The 17,034-nt window shown below is 34.3% G+C and overlaps 1 protein-coding gene across 1 annotated transcript in view; it reads right to left on the bottom strand.

Annotated features, from left to right (window-relative positions):
* Window positions 1-14,216: 14,216 nt before the first annotated feature.
* The window catches only part of PPP1R3A (protein phosphatase 1 regulatory subunit 3A), a 42,163-nt gene continuing 39,345 nt past the window's right edge, over window positions 14,217-17,034 (bottom strand). Inside the window, exon 4 of the mRNA XM_046021607.1 lies at window positions 14,217-16,610. Coding sequence (XP_045877563.1) covers window positions 14,217-16,610 — 2,394 coding nt within the window. The remainder of the gene's footprint in view (window positions 16,611-17,034) is intronic.

Raw genomic sequence — 17,034 nt, 5'->3', positions numbered from 1 at the left:
AAAATTCTATTCTGGCTTTAAGGACCTGCCTATGAGCCAACTCTCTTGAAGTCATTCCCAAATGTCATCAAGATTATTCTTTCACGGGGCGCCTGGGTGGCTCAGTGGGTTAAAGCCTCTGCCTTTCGCTCAGGTCATGATCCCAGGCTCCTGGGATCGAGCCCCGCATCGGGCTCTCTGCTCGGCAGGGAGCCTGCTTCCTCCTCTCTCTGTCTCTGCCTGCCTCTCTCCCTACTTGTGATTTCTATCTGTCAAATAAATAAATAAAATCTTTAAAAAAAAAAAAGATTATTCTTTCACAATGTGGTATACTCCTAATTTTCCACAGCATCTAACTATAACATCTGTTAGCTTCAGGAAATAGTATGGTCCGCTATGGTTAGCAATAATGTAAGAAATAGCTATGGAGTTACCAACTTTTTCTCATGACAATAGAAAAATGATTAATCTCTTGTGTTTTGGATTTTAATCTTTCCACTGACTCACTGAAACATGCAAAAATTATTCTTGTGGTAGGCAGAATACTTTTAAAGTCCTGAGTAGGAATACTTAAAACAAAAACTCTATACTTGGTCACAACTACAGCAGAATTCTAATTTATAAATTGGAAGTCAAAAACCTATCAAGGTCCCCAGGTAGCGTTAACATATCAAAGATGAAGTGTTTACTCAATATGCTAGTAAAATCCCAATTTAATTCAATCTTTTCCCATACAAGAATTGTTTTGGTATCTGACGAACCATACTCAATTTTCTAGGTTATATTAAAGCATGTTTTTGATGAGGTAATACATAACGATGTATTTTCCTATAATGAAAAGTAAACATATAGTAGGCATTTTCCCTGAATAAGATGAAAGGGATTTTACACTTGTCAGGACTTGATATCTTATTAGGTCAGCCCATAGGCCATGATGTGGTTGAGGAGGGTGACACAAATAACCAGAGGAGTGGTCGCAATGTATTTTGATGTTGCTGTGTTTTGGTCATGCCTTTTGAAACTGAAATATGATAGTAGTCTAAATCAGTCATTGGCTAATTGGTTTTTAGCACTAAAATAACTTTTTCTTTCCACTAGTTATTTAATGAGATAATCTATACAATATTAAGTATTGTTTTATATTTTAGTGGGATCATACTTTAGTGGTATAGCAAACACTAACATGTTTTGACTCAGTCTAAAATCTTGCAAGATGGGGTGTGTGTGTGTTTGTACCTGAGATCATCTTAAGGCAGCAAAGATTAAGAAGAAAGAAAGGGAGAGTGTGATATAAAATGAAATGGAAAAGAAAAAGCCTAGATATCCAAAAGCTGAGTTCTCTCTCGGTTTCTCAGTGGGATTATGATCCCTTACTCAGGATACTTTCAGTTTTTCTGCTCTAAGTGTGAGGAAATGATAAAATAATATCAACTACTTCAAATGCACATACCTGGATTTCATGACAAAGAACGTTTGCTTCCATTAGGCATTCAGACATAGACCTTTCAAGCCCTAGGGAATCCTTGGATTACATGAAATAAGCATTTGAGCAAAAGCCTAGGAGCCCGTAATAACAAATCATTTCTTTCCCTTTAACATAATGATGTTCAAATGTAACTACATATTTTGAATTCCATAAAAGGATATGTGGTAGTATAATCAATAGATAAATCATAAATATTTGAAAAATCAATTCAACAGCATCTCTGATCTGATTCTAAATTCTTTTTTATTTTAAATGTTATTAATTTATTATTTTAATTCCAGTAAAAACATAAAATTCTAAATTCTTATTACCTAAATTTTTAGCACTCATCAAAGAGAATAAAAGACAATATACTCAACCAATTACCTGTTGCTATTGTTAAAACTAGCATTGACCAATCAAACCTTTTAAACAAAGCCTTTCTTAGGAGTAACCTTAAGAGTAAACTATCTCACTCTATCACTGTGAGATTATATTAAATGGGCATTATTAAACAGAGACAGGCAGTGCAAGTACTTTTCCTCTCCCTTTAATACCGTTTTCAGCTAATATACAAGACTAAATTTTTCTCCCTCCAGTTCCCACTCCTGCCATTTCCTAGGATGTGACACATACAATACTGGGATAAATACAAACATTTGATAATGCTCACAATTTGAACCCAACTGGGGGTGGAGCTCCCCTTCTCATGAGAAAACACATACTGAAACCTGGAATACAACCTTTATAAGCAACAAGTCTACAAAGAATAAATAGCCTCCCTGCTAAGACTAGCACAAAAACAACCAACTGACTTTGCAGTTGACAGAATCTGCAATGTTTCTATTGTCCCCCCAGCATGGAAGCCCCCAAAATGATGATATGATTAGGTTGTTCTGCATGTGAGGATCAAGAAGCCAGGTGAAAACAACCACAAATTAGGATCGAGACAGGGAGAAACAAACTCAGAGAAAGAAAGTGACAAATGAGCTTATAAACAAAAATTCTAAAGCACATGAAGAAATCAAATACAGCTAATCAAAGCAAGAATTGGCACATTCACTCCAAGCTAAATTAATTTTATGAACTATGCCAATAAAGACTTTGAATATCTACATTTAAGATACTCAAATTGATAAATGGAAGAATTCTTCTATTTTTAAATGACAAGGAATTATTTTTTAAAAGGAAGAAAAATGAAAATGGCTAGTCATGAAAGAGAAAAATTCCATACATTTAAATAAAAATCATGGTTATTAGAATTTGAAAAATAATTTCTACATTAAGCAGAAGAGAAAACCAGTGAATTGGAAGAATAATTTAAGGAATTCATTAAGAATGCAATATAGAGAACAAAGAGATAAAAACTGTAAAATATAACTCAAAATAGCATGGTACAAATAAATTCAAATATATTAACTAAAAAACTGTAAATGGCTTGAACTCACCTACTAAAAGACAGATTAGAGATTGGATTTTTTTTAACACAGCCATAGTTGCTAGCAAGAGGTATGAGGTAAAGTGATGTGAATACTAACCATAAGAAAACTAGTACAACATTAATATAAGATAGAATTTAAGGCAAAATATTAATAAAGATATGGACAAAAAGAAAGGGAAATTCACTTTTTATATTAACAATATTAACAATAATGAGCTTATTTGCAACTAAGAACTAAGGGTCTTGAAATATTTAAAGCAAAACAGGCATAATTACAAGAAGAAATGGATACCTCCATAATATTAGTAGAAGATTTCATGGAATGCTAGCTGAAGCAGACTAAATATTGATTAGCATGTGGTTTTGAACAACAAACTTAGAAAGCTCAACCTAGTAAATATATACAGAATTCTATATCCAAAAAAATTAATCCATACATAGAATAATTAAGTTCATAATATAGTAGATTACAGAGAAAGTGTTATCACAGCTCAAATAATTGACAATAAATCATATTCTATGACAGTAGTCTAATTTAATTTGACACCAAAAATCAGAGATCATTAAATAAATTAAATGTCCTGTTAAAAAACACATTCATGTGTTAAATTCCAGTGGGAATTATGGGAAACAGGAAATAATTAGAAGTGAATGGAAAATTTAAAAATATTATATATATGCATATATACACACACATACATGTTTTGAGGTATAGATAATTATCTCAAGACCAGTTCAATTCAGTTAAAAATGTTAGCTTTATTTTATAGTGTTATATGAACTTTCTTTAAGAAAAGGATTAAAAATAAATGAGGTATACATTCCCCTCAAAAAAAAACAAAGAAAAGGATTAAAAGTAATACAAACTAGTTGTACTAATGTGAGACTTTTTGCAAAATGCATAAAGAATATCAGTATGCAAAAATCAATAATGTTCTTATACACTATTGGTATAACTAACAAAATATCAAACTAATAACTAATAGAACTGGTGAGAGATTTTGGCAAAGTAATTGAATAAGTGACACATAAAAATCAAGTCTTACAACACATTAATAATTTCCCAAAAGAAATAAAATAGGAAAAAAATAATTCATTCACGATAGCACCAAAATCCATAAAGTATATAGGAATAAATCTAATGATAAATGGGCAGTGTACTCATGGAGAATATTATAAATAATAGTTGAAAACAAAAAATACACTTTTTGTAGAAGGACTCAATATTTTTAAAATGTCAATTCTTTATTGTACACAGAAAAAAAACCATTAAAAACAATTTTCCATGAAACTTGATAAGCTGATCCTATAATTCAGAAGGAAAAGTAAAGGGACAAGAGTTTAGAATTTTAAAGAACAAAATATAGGAAATTTACCTCACCAATATAAAATCTACTTTTCCCCCCAATATCAATATCTACTATAAATCTATAGAAATTAAGGCATTATAGGAGGACACTTGTGATGAGCACTGGGTGTTGTACATAAGTGACGAATCACTAAAATCTATACCTGAAACTAATATTACACTATATGTTAGCTAATTGGAATTTATATAAAAACTTAGAAAAAAAAGAAATTGGGGCCTTATAGGTCTACAAAAGGAAAAAGAGAGGCAAACATATATCCACAAAAATATGAGAATTGGCACATTATAGATATACATTACAAGTCCCTACCTACTCTTGAGAACTTGAAAAAATTTCCTTTACTGGAAGTCCCCATTACTTTCTGCCTCCAGTTACTGGGATACAATGGATTCCATCTGGAATGAACATTTTATTCAGATGGAGCCAAATGAATTTCTGTCTCCTAGGAGTTTAGAACTGACATCCAGAAAACTCTAACCAGTTAACTTTTGGACATTTGCAATCAGGTTGTAATATTGCTATTGGAGAATTCTGTTTTAGGAACCACATACATAGAAGAGTAAGTCAAAAAAGAAAATCCACTGACCAAAACAGAAAAATGAAGTAGACATGGGGGAGGAGGAGTTGGGAAAACACAAAAGCCAAGAGAAACTGCAGTTTTGATGGCTTTTCTCGTTCCTATTGATGTCTATTTTCACTCTAGCCCTGGAGTAGTTGTCTTATTTCCTTATGATACATTCTTCTTCTTCTTTTTTTTCCCCTTAAACTACTTTGAGGGGTTTTGGTTATTTCCAGACAAAGCACTTTGAGAGAATGAGATTGACTATTATCAAATTCCCTTTTGGCTTTAACAATTAAAAAAATGATGCCCAACTTTATAAAATACTAAGATATCTACACCTTCATCAATAGAACAGCTTTATTGATTCATAATATTGACCCCAGTGATTTTTTTTAACTGAGGAGAGAATATATAGAGAAAGACCACTATTCAAAACCTGCTCCTCTATGTCTTATGTGGGTTGAAGTCAGTAAAGTCACAGCTAAAGGCTTTTAAGGCAAGTATGCTAACCTTTTGCCATTCATTCAGCAGGAACATATCTTGTGGTCTTAACTTATGATAGTAGTTCTTTAGGTAGTATTGCATACACACATCTCCTAAGCAGAAGTGAAAGAAATGCTTCTACTTGATTCCATTGCCATTCACTGTCCTAGCACAGCACACCTGTTTTGAAGTGAGACCAGAAGTTAAGGTTATTGCAAAGACCAAACTAGATGGAGGGTCACTGGTTCTGTCTTCAAATGTCTTTGTCTCTCACTGAATATCTTAGGTCGTTTGTTTATATTTAACTTATTTTGGCTATTATAATGCTATTGGCTTATGTCATGTTTGTTAAATGCCAGTAATATGGTCTAATTTGTTTCCAAAAAATTTTTCTTCCTCTTACAGATAATGAGAAGAATGTATACTCATAATATAGCTTCCAACAACATAGACTATTATAATTTTGAGTAACATACATACAGTGGCTACCATAGCTTTTGTAAAGGATAATTCTGCCTTGGCTATCATGTATAATGGAGTTATCTTGTCCTGAGCCCTCTGAATAGGGTATAGGCTATACTGTCTAGTTCCACAGTGTTATAATAATCTTGTGCCAATAATGTAAATGACATCTTTCCAATGACTTTTGACCAGTGCATTCTTTAAATAAGTCCCTGATTTTGTTTTTGAATCATTGCTCTCAGCAATACTGAATCAGCAAAAATGTTGCACTTCTTTACCTTTGTTGATCAGGGGCTGGTATATCTGAATTATATTCAATAACCCTAAGGACAAGAATTTTGTCTATAGATTATAGAGGTATTCATATTGGATGCTTCCCCTTTTATTCATGTGACACAGAGTGATTTATACCTACTAGCTAGGATATTTTATTGGATTTTTAGGCAGACCTTGTAATTTTTCAGTCAAGTCATGTAACTTTTGAAAATGAAAATAGCACTATTAATAATTATAGTGAAACACCAAGCAAAAATAAGCACTATACCATTCATATCAAGATGTATCTTCACTGTAGTTATTAAGATTGTAAAACTTAATTCTAATGAGATATTTGGAGGGTCTTATTGTGATTTCCTTGATGCCTAAAATTATAGTGTTAAAAAGATGACACATCCCTGAAATCAAAGAAATGATGTGTTTACAGGACCAAACAGTCCTTCCTTTGTGCCACTTCTTTTCCTAAATCTTACCTCTGCTATTGAACTGGTCACAAGATTGCAATTGCTGATTTATGTCTCCATCTCCTTTTGTTCACTCAGACTAGGTTATGACATGGGACTGGTGTATTTCTTGGGGCCTGGAAGAGAATCAGTGTATATATATTTTTTAATTGAGGTCATCTGAATAAATTGGAAAGAACAGAATAGTTTTAGGAACTTTCCTTTTTTTTAGGAGCATTAATAAAGATAGGATTATCTGTGGAAAATATGAGGTGTTACATGTAATGTTTTTATACACAATTTAACACCATGTAGCATGTTAGAATATAACTGTGGTTCATACCATAACTTAGTATATCTGAATTGAAGGAGCAACACAACACAATGGTTAAGAGTGTCTACTCTGGAGAAAGTCTACTGGAGTCTGAATCTAGACTTTGCTACCTACTAGCTGTGTGACCTTGGAAAAACTAGATTCTCATTGTATCCATTTCTATCTGTAAAATGGGAAGGCAATAGTATGTACTTCTCTCATGGAGTTGTAAACATAAATGAGTTTTTGTACATAAAGGACTTAAAACAGTGCCCGATTATTGTAAATGCTTGAGAGCTGGCTATTGCTTTATTGTTATAATAACTCTTACTATAATAGTTATAGTAAGTTTTATTATTACTACTATTATTATTTTAAAGATTTTATTTATTTATTTATTTGAGAGAGAGAGAGAGCGTGAGAAGGGGGAGGGTCGGAGGGAGAAGCAGACTCCCTGCCAAGCAGGGAGCCTGATGCGGGACTCTATCCTGGGACTCTAGGATCATGACCTGAGCCGAAGGCAGTTGCTTAAGCAACTGAGCCACCCAGGCACCCACTACTATTATTTTTAAAGATGAACTTCACATGCACAGATCAATAGAGCTATAGATGTAGATATTATACTCAAATATCCAGACTAGCTGGGTACTGAGCTAGTACCTAGTGCAATTTGAGTTGCACTTAAATTAAATACTGGCTTAAGGATGGGGATAAGATAAGACAAGGTAAGCCAAATAATTCACATGGGAGAAAATAACTAATTAAAACTGAAATCTGTAAGGTTTACCACAAATATTGAAGACAGTGAAATGAGGGGCTTTATATGAAGGACATTTATAATCTCTTATCTTTACTTCCTATTTCCCTTTTCAACTTGCAAAGAATAGAAATGTATTTAAAATATTTCCACTTATGTCTGTGAAAGTGGGAAATAAATTATATTTTCTTTAACTTTTATTCCTTCCTTAGGTAGGAGTCAGAACTTTTTCACTTTAACATGAAGTTTTATGTGCATAATGAAAATGACAATTGAATTTCTCAAAATTCATAGATTAATTGGGAAGAGTCGTTTGATGTATAGAAAGCGTATATTAATATCATTTTATAATGTATGTATAAACATTATTTAAATGTGTGATATTTTCATAAATGCTCCATGCTAAAAATATTTTATAAATTGAATATTAAAAAGTTCCTACATGAAACTATTAAAAGTAGAATATGGTTTATTTGTTTACAAAGAGAATGTCTAACCTCTTAGAGTGATTTTTTTTTAAAGATTTTTATTTATTTATTTGACAGACAGAGATCACAAGCAGGCAGAGAGGCAGACAGAGAGAGAGGAGGAAGCAGGCTTCCTGCCAAGCAGAGAGCCCGATGCGGGGCTCGAACCCAGGATCCTAGGATCATGACCTGAGCTGAAGGCAGAGGCTTTAACCCACTGAGCCACCCAGGTGCCCCTCTTAGAGTGATTTTTAAGCACCACCTCTCTGTTGTTTGATATTATGTTTTATAGAGTGTATCTTTAGGAAATTTTAAATCTGTTTCCACTTAGAACCAAATCAATACATGATATTGATGAATTCTACAATACAGTAAATGTGGACCTGATTTTACTTTTAAGTCTTAAGAGACTAATTTCTGAAGGTCTCAAGCTGTTACCTGACATGATACTATATTTGTAGGCCAATATATAAAAAAATATATAAAAAATATATTTCCTTTAGACTCTGCTGCAAAAATAGGCATATTTTCGTGTTACCATTTTAATTTCATATCGAATATATAAAATGAGTGTCTTCAAGGAAAGGATAAATCTTTTACATGTTATATCATCTGCATTACTACACATTGTATTAGTAGGCTATGTTCTCTGCCATTACTGTTATTGGTCAGATGTTGGAATACCTATGTACATGTATATGTGCATGTGCCTGTGTGCTTATGTGAGTGTATTTGTGAATATGTATATACAGACTCATCTATATGTTAATATGGCAAATGTTTTCTTTTAAAAAAAAATCCAGTGACTGTTTTTGCTGGTTGTGCTATTTGCTTAACCTGAAAAGCTGACATGCAGAACAGGTGTGAAATTGAGAGATCAGCCATTTTCAAAGGGCATGGCAGCAGTTGAGAAGATTGAGTTTCTTACACTTTATACCTTGTGATGTTTGTTGGTTTTTAAGCTACTGCAGTACTTTATCTGAAAGCAGGTCTTATTCTATCAATTTTCACTTCAGTGAATTAAGGTATACATTATTATTCTTTTAATATACAATCTGTGTGTTATTTCCCACGAAATAGAATGAAGAGAATGTTTCCTATGCTAAGAAGAATTCATAAATATAGAAAATCAATTTGATTATTAAGGGGAATGGAGAGGAAGGATTGCTTGTCTCTTTTCCACATCCCAAACCCACTGCATTACTTTATCTTGTTATTATTCTCTTTGTCCCTTTCTATGTGGTCTTTAAAGTTCACTAAACTATCCTAACTTTGTTTTTTTTTTTTAAGCTTTTATTTATTTATTTGACAGATAGAGATCACAAGTAGGGAGAGAGGCAGGCAGAGAGAGAGAGAGAGAGGAGGAAGCAGGCTCCCCGCCAAGCAGAGAGCCCAATGCGGGGCTCGATCCCAGGACCCTGGGATCATGACCTGAGCGAAAGGCAGAGGTTTTAACCCACTGAGCCACCCAGGAACCCCCTAACTTTGTTTTGACTAAGTTTACTCATTTTAAAATCAGACCTCAGAGTATCTTGTCTACATTTTAGAAACAAGATAGGAAGGAGGCATTACTGCAGTTCAATTTTATCCACAAGTACTTACTGAGGATGCCTTGTGAGATGATGGAAGAGAAGAAGAAACCATTGTCCCTGTCCTGAACAAGCAGGCAGTCCAATTAGTATAATTACTTAAATGCCCACTGCATGCAGGAAGATGAGTGTCAAAAGAGATCTGAAAACAAAGATATCCCACAAACTGAACTAGGAGGAGACTTCAAAAGAATAAGGGCTTGAGGTGTACATAGAAAAAATGTACAGAGTTGGACTGGAAGAGTAAAGATACCTGAAAGTCCCCCAGACAAAGGGGTGTACAAGAGCAGCCACAGAGGAACAGATGTGCATGGCATGTTCTTTTTTTTTTTTTAAGATTTTATTTATTTATTTGACAGACAGATCACAAGTAGACAGAGAAGCAGGCAGAGAGAGGGGGGAAGCAAGCTCCCTGCCAAGCAGAGAGCCCGATGCCTGGCTCAATCCCAGAACCCTGGGATCATGACCTGAGACAAAGGCAGAGGCTTTAACCCACTGAGGTGCATGGCATGTTCTAAGCACAACATGACTTGCTTGACTGACAGAGGACTTCAGGCAGAAAGCAGTGGGAAATAAGGCCTTGTGGTTCAGGTGGGGTGTTAAGGATGATGCACTAAACCAAGACCAGTAACTTGAATAGGCATTGAATGAAATGTGAAATCGTGGAGTCAAATAAAATTGATTTACCCATACCACTCTTTATTATCATGAATACAGAGAATTGGATATATTAGGGGAAAACTTAGGGAACTTTTCCTTAAATTTTTACATAATATATTGTTTCACTTTGGAAAATGAAGGTGTGGCGCCTGGGTGGCTCAGTCAGTTACGTGTCCAGCTCTTGATTTCAGCTCAGGTCTTGATTTCAGGGTCATGAGTTGGAGCCCCCGTATCGGGCTCCATGCTGGGTGTGGAGCCTACTTAAGTTTAAAAAAAAATGTAATATATATTTATTTAACAAATACAGAAATAACACAAAACAAAAATGCTTAACTTTTTAAAGAGTCGTTTGTTTAATAAGTTTTTAGCATACTACAATGACGACATTTCATGAAAACACGTGATTGTTCAAAGCTAGGCTAGTGAAAATTTAATTTGCTGTTCAAAGAGGTTCAGATAAAGTTATGGAAATGTATTAATGATCAAACCTATTTTTAACATATGAAAAGTAGATTATGTTGCTATGATTTTTATTATGAACTATTTCTGAAAATAGAAAGGAATAGGCAACTTAATTTAATTAAATAAATAGAAGTAACTTTCTTAGTTCTCTTCACACACATGTACAACTGTGAAGACACTGGAAAAGCATGATCTCCCATGTTTCTTTTCATACCTTTTTGTAGAACGAAGTTTGACCCTATTCCTCAGTTCCACAAGAACTGGCTGAGGCAGGGTTCAAAGAACAAAAGACAGTGCTTATTGCATAGTTCAGTTTCTGTATTCACTCTGAAAACTTGAAACAAAGGGCAGAGATTCTGGTAACAGGAATCAGTGGATGAACTGGCCCTGGGGATGACAATCCTCCTGCCTGCATCTTTACTAGTTCTCCTGCTAGTTTGTTCTTGTTTTACTTTGTGTGCTTTTTTAAATTTATTTATATGCAAAAGTCAGCCTAGTACAAAAGGCAACAGGCCTGGTGATGTGAAATAACATTCATGACTGAAAAAAAAATTATCAAGAAAGTGCCATGAATGCTATTTGGAAAAATGAAGTAGTTTATATCCCCAAATTGGTCTGGATATTTTTAAGTTTTCCGTTTACCCAGTAGACCGGTTGAAGATAACAAGTAAGAGATGATTCTGTTTCTCTCACAAAACAGTGACAATCACTATTTCATTATCAAAATATTAGAACTCAGCAGGGAAGCATAACTGCATTAACCCAAAGTTCTTGAATGTTGCAAGGTGAGTTCTTTCACTGACTCATTTCCATTTATGTGGAAAATCTATTGGGATATCAATGACATACAGATGTGATTTTTAAGATAGTTGATTTTACTACCTATACTTTCCAATTAATTTTCAGAATTTTGTTTCTAATAGTCAGAAGCTCAGCAAAATAAAAGGTGATAGTTATTATATCACATTTCTTAGGCACAATAGGAGGCAGATGTGTAATGCAGTTCTGTTTATTTTTCTGCCACACCCTCTTTTTGCCCTTAACCTATACTTGGGGTGGGGGGGGCAGAGTGAAGACATCTATACTTATAAAAATTACCTAGTCATGATGATTCACAGTCGAATCTTTATTAACCAGTGGCTCCCACTTCTTTCTGAGATCCATTTCTCTTGCTCATCATAATGTGATCAAAATGGGTTGCAAAAATCTACCTCTCCACCTAGCAACACTTTCCTAAGTTCTTATGACTTTATTTCAAATTCTTCCTAAGAAATGTTTGGAAAGTCAGTTAAATCACCCATTATTTCTTCACTGCATGCAGAGAAATACACAATTAAGTATTTTAAATTCTTTGAAACTTCTATTGTCATATTACAAATACATAATGAGAAGGTTTAGTAAGTTAATGTTACCAAAAGTTAAGTAAAAGAGAGAAAAATATTCATTCTTTATGTATAAGGGAATAATTATAGTTCGGGCACCTGTGTTAATAAAGTAATGTGGTGTTCTTTGCATTAATAAGATATGGCATATTGACCGAAACTCTTAAAGGTAGAATGCAAAAACCAAGCCATTAAGATCTGAAGAAATACTAACCTTAACTCCGCTGTAATTTAGACCTGTCAACAAAATTATCAGGATAGCAATTTTAGAGATAATATTCTAGGTATGGCCCTACAGTATTCCACTTGTATTTAATGAAAATGTGCTTTCTCAAACAATCAAATATTTGCCCTAAGTTCTACTTCAGGATGTTTGTATTTGTTCAACTAAAAACTTAAAGTCAAGGATTCAATTTCAATGGGACTTGAGACAAGCATACAATTAGGCATTTGGAAATAGTTGTGTACCTAATGAAAATTAGGGAAATCATTTACTACCACATGAAAGTCAGTTTAAATGCTTTGTTCTGATTTTTTATTGCCATAAATGCATGTTTCTTAGAAGCATGGGATGATATATGCAAGATTTACTCATTGAATTTACCTTTACAGATAAATAGATTATCTTTTCTCTCTGAAGATCATGTTACATGCTCTATGAAGGAAGTTCCTATGAAAAAGAAATCACCCAAATGGTCTCCCTCAGTGTTACTCTCTTCCATATTCCTGGCCAAGTCAAAAGTATCAAACTACATACCTATGCATCCTCCCTGAAAACTAACCATTCAGGGTATCAAAGGAAGTACTGTGCCATAGACCAAAGCACGGGATTTTTGCATCTAACAGTCATTTAATAAATGGTTGTTGAAATATTATATAAAAATCTTCGCATTCCCACTATGTGACCAAAATGATTAGTTCCATTATTTCACATACTTAACCATAGATAATAACAGCAGCTAAAGTCACTGCTATCCGGGATATTCATTTTTCCCTGAGTAGATTTCCAGGTCTACTTATCTGCCCACTAAAACCATGAGTTATCATCTAACAACCTGATGATTACATAACGATCACCAATGATTAGTTTGTCTCTATATACGCCTTGGAAAATAATTCATTGTCTTATAGAAAAAAGATTAAAAAATTTTTTTGAAGACAAAAAATACTACCAAGTAAAAGAGCTCATTTGGAAATATTTTTTAAATTATTATCATTTAATACTTGATGCATTATAGGTACAAATTCATTCTGAAGCGATGCTTATGGAAATTTTCATTTAAAATTTCAACTGAATATTTGACATTAAAATTGTTCAGCTGTGTTATACTTTCTCTTCTTGTAAGAGAAAAACATTGCTTATTGACAAGCCACCCACAAAATTTTGTGAACTGAGAGATCGTCTCCCAATTGTTTCAGTTTTTGTCAGATTTGGCTTATGAGTGCTCTAACTTTGTAGGTATATAGAAGGTAAAATATCTGTGTTTAAAATATTATTCAAGCAAAAAAGGTCTTTCTTTAAGTTTATGCATTTCAATATACATGGATGTTGTTCTTAAAAAAAATGAAATCAAAGTTTAAAGATTTGATCTATCAAAATGTGCTGATAAATGATAAAGGATAAATGCAAATTTCATGGTCAGTCCCCCAAAAGACCAAAAAAAAAAAAAAAAAAAAAGGTCCTCTGCCATTGTTCATGTTTTATCTATTTTTTAAAAACCCGTAGAAGGAAAAATGCCCTAGGGGGGAAAAAATTGAAGCTTTACTGCAAAGGAAATGAATGCAAGAAATGGCACTTTAAGTAGTGAAGAGACATGAAGCATTGCAACTTCATAGCCTGCTAAGGAGCAACAGCTGTACCTAATTTCAACTTGACGTGCTTCAGATCTCATATTCATATAGGTATTTAATGATCCAAACATAATGGTCCTATATAGAATAATTACTTATATGAAGGAGCAAACTTCATACGCATTCCTTTTTAAATGATCCTTCAAGAGAAAAACTGCACTGGCTCTTTGAACAATGAATAGTCTCTTTCACCAATCCAAATGTTTGGGACTAAAAAGCTTATCTTTTACGAGAAAATAATAATAGTGGTGAAGTTACTTCTTTTTGACAGACTCTTTTTGTTTCCCCCCTTCCCAGGATAGCCAGTACAATGAAAAAAGGTAGAATGTCAGGCCAATTATTAAGTCATACTGGTAGATGGTTACAAGAAATATCAGAAACAAAAGGACATAAGGGACTTTAGAGTTGGTGTATTTCGAAAGCAGAGATGCGCTGCTTTCAGTCTGACCTTCCTGGGCAGGGAGACTAGCGGAGGTAGAGCTCTCAGATTGCTTGTCACCTGAAGAGCACAGTGATTGTCCAGAGGCTAATCCTTCATTTTCATGCCTTGCCTGTTCCACGTTCTCAACAGCTTCGTTGATGGAAATCATTGACCGTAGAGATTTTTCCACACCGTGTTCTCCTTGTTGAAAACTCTGGCTTTTAAATCTTTCTCTGCTAACACCTGAGGTCTCTGTTCCTGAACTTTTAGAAACTTCTTCAGGTATAGAACCAAGATGAGGGTGCTTCTCAACACCCTGGATTTCACTTGTTGGATTACAATTATATTCTGATTTAGTAGAAATAGATTGGAGAGTCATGGTAGTAATTATATTTTCTACAGCAATTGCCTGTTCATGAGATGGCACTGAGGTTTTAGCATGGTGATTGGAAACGTGAGAACCATTCTGAGAAGCTCTGTTAGTGTCTGAGTTTAAAGCAGAATGAATAAGAGCATCTCTATCTGTTTTCTTTAATTCTTGGACCTGTTTATGATCTTTATTTTTTGGAAATGTTTTTTTGTCTTTTGGTAACATTCCCAAATGTAAATCCAGTTCTGATGCTGCTTTTTGATTGCCTGTAATGACCTGTAAGGATTCTTCTACAGATGTGAAATTTCCAATGCCACATTTCTTCCTGTCATGTGTCTTCCCAGGATTGTACATAGATATGGTTTCTTCTTTCTCCATTTCATCTACATGTACATTACAAATACCTAAACATGATTCCTTTTCAAAATCATTGTCATAAATTACACCTCCTGTATCTCGTTGACAAAGGGTATAATGTGAATCATCATTTCCCCCTTCATGTGGATCAAACGCTGTTTCCTTTACCTCCATGGGCCTGTCACTTCGTGCTGTCTCTTGAGGTACCTTAGCAATTATTGCTTTTTCTCTAGCAGACATGCTTTCTAGAGCACTTTCTGATGTTGTCTTAATTATATAAGCTGTACCTGCTTCTGCTTTCTCAGTAACACCATGATCAGCTAGAGAAGACAGTTCACAGCTCACTGTTTCTTGGCAGGTAAACAATTCTTCTGTAGGAGTAGCTTTCAAACTCTTTGTATTATCTCTTTTTTCCCACATGTCTTCACAATCTGCTTGTTCTTTGATCTGTTCTGTCCTATTTGTCTTACTTTCTCTTGCTTTTCTCTGACTTTCTAGAACATTCCAACTTTGTTTCTGTTGTGCTTTCTTATTCTGATCTTCACGATTAATCCAATCTGATTTTTCTTCTTCAACTTGGAAAAAGCAATCATTCCTCAAAACATTTCCACTTCTTGGAGAACAAACTTGGCCACATATCCCTCCTAAAGTAGTGCCTTCACTAGTCAAGAAATCATGTTCTGGAGTTGTTAACACAGCTTTTTCCCAACTTAGACTTATTTTTGGTGAATGAAACATATCTGCGCTGATTGCCTGGTTGGGAACTGTGGTGTCTTTACTCAGCTGAATGGTTAGGTCTCTGTTGCTAGCTGCTGCCCCTTCCATACTGATTTCAGAGTGGCCCATCTTCCTTTCTTGGTCGTGTAAGATTGAATGAAAATTTTTGCTTTGTTTTACATTAACACCTAACTGTATTCTTTGCTCCTCCTCCTCAGTCTTACCATTGTCATAACCTTTCTTAGAAGACCCTTTTTCCATTGATTCTTCTGAGTGGAAATCCAAGCGGAAATCTCTTCTTAAATATTCCCAATCATTTATTTCAATTTTCTCAGCTCTTCCTTCGTGTTTTTTATTAAAGTTGTCTGCAACTAGTTGATCTGAGGAGGGACAAGATATTTGCACTCTGACTCTCCTTTCGGCTGGATTAGCGTTATCATCCAGTACTTCTTTGCTGCCAATATGTAATTGCACTAATTCATTACTACTAGTATCTCCCAATGGTGCCTTGATTTCTCCTGTATCTGTAGTAATTTCCTCTGAAGGTTGATGTCTACACTTATTTTCTGAGGAATATTTTTCACTGCAGTAAAAATCTCCCTTTAAGGAGCTTTCTGCTGATGAACTTGGAGACAAAGACCTTTTAAACAAGTCAGGGTGTACTTCACCATGGATTTGCTTCTTCTCTAACCCCTCAGCTTTATTTGGAAAATTGACCGGATCTATTGCAAATGTATTCTTTTCATCTCTGGAAGCAGTACTTCTTATTAAGCATTGGTTTATCTTAAGGGATAAAAAACAAAACAAAACAGATAATGATCAAATGATTTTAAATATACAAAATGAATTAGATATATTTCATTAGTGGGGCTAGCAATTAACTGGTAGATTTCCTTGATTCATTTCATTTGTGGATTTTGTATAAATTCTAAAAGCCGGATGTTTTGGGGGGATCCTTTTAGGCTATGACTTGTGAATGAGATTAATAAGAAAAGGGACCAAAATTAATCACTCTCCTTCCAGCTTCCAAATATCACATTGTATTATTCAAATATTCTTGCTTGTCATTGCACTTTCTCCTCACTTAGGATATACACATTGATAGCTCCATGCTAATCAATTAGAGAGCAGCTTCCTGGGTGCCCCTTGCTGCATTTACACTTGCTGTAGGTGCCCCTATTACAGTTTCTCTTATTAATATGTTTTC

The sequence above is a fragment of the Meles meles genome, chromosome 10, assembly GCF_922984935.1.
Source record: "Meles meles chromosome 10, mMelMel3.1 paternal haplotype, whole genome shotgun sequence".
Lineage (NCBI taxonomy): Eukaryota > Metazoa > Chordata > Mammalia > Carnivora > Mustelidae > Meles > Meles meles.
The sequence above is the reverse complement of the archived record's forward strand: the minus strand, read 5'-3'. Positions and strand labels throughout refer to the sequence as shown.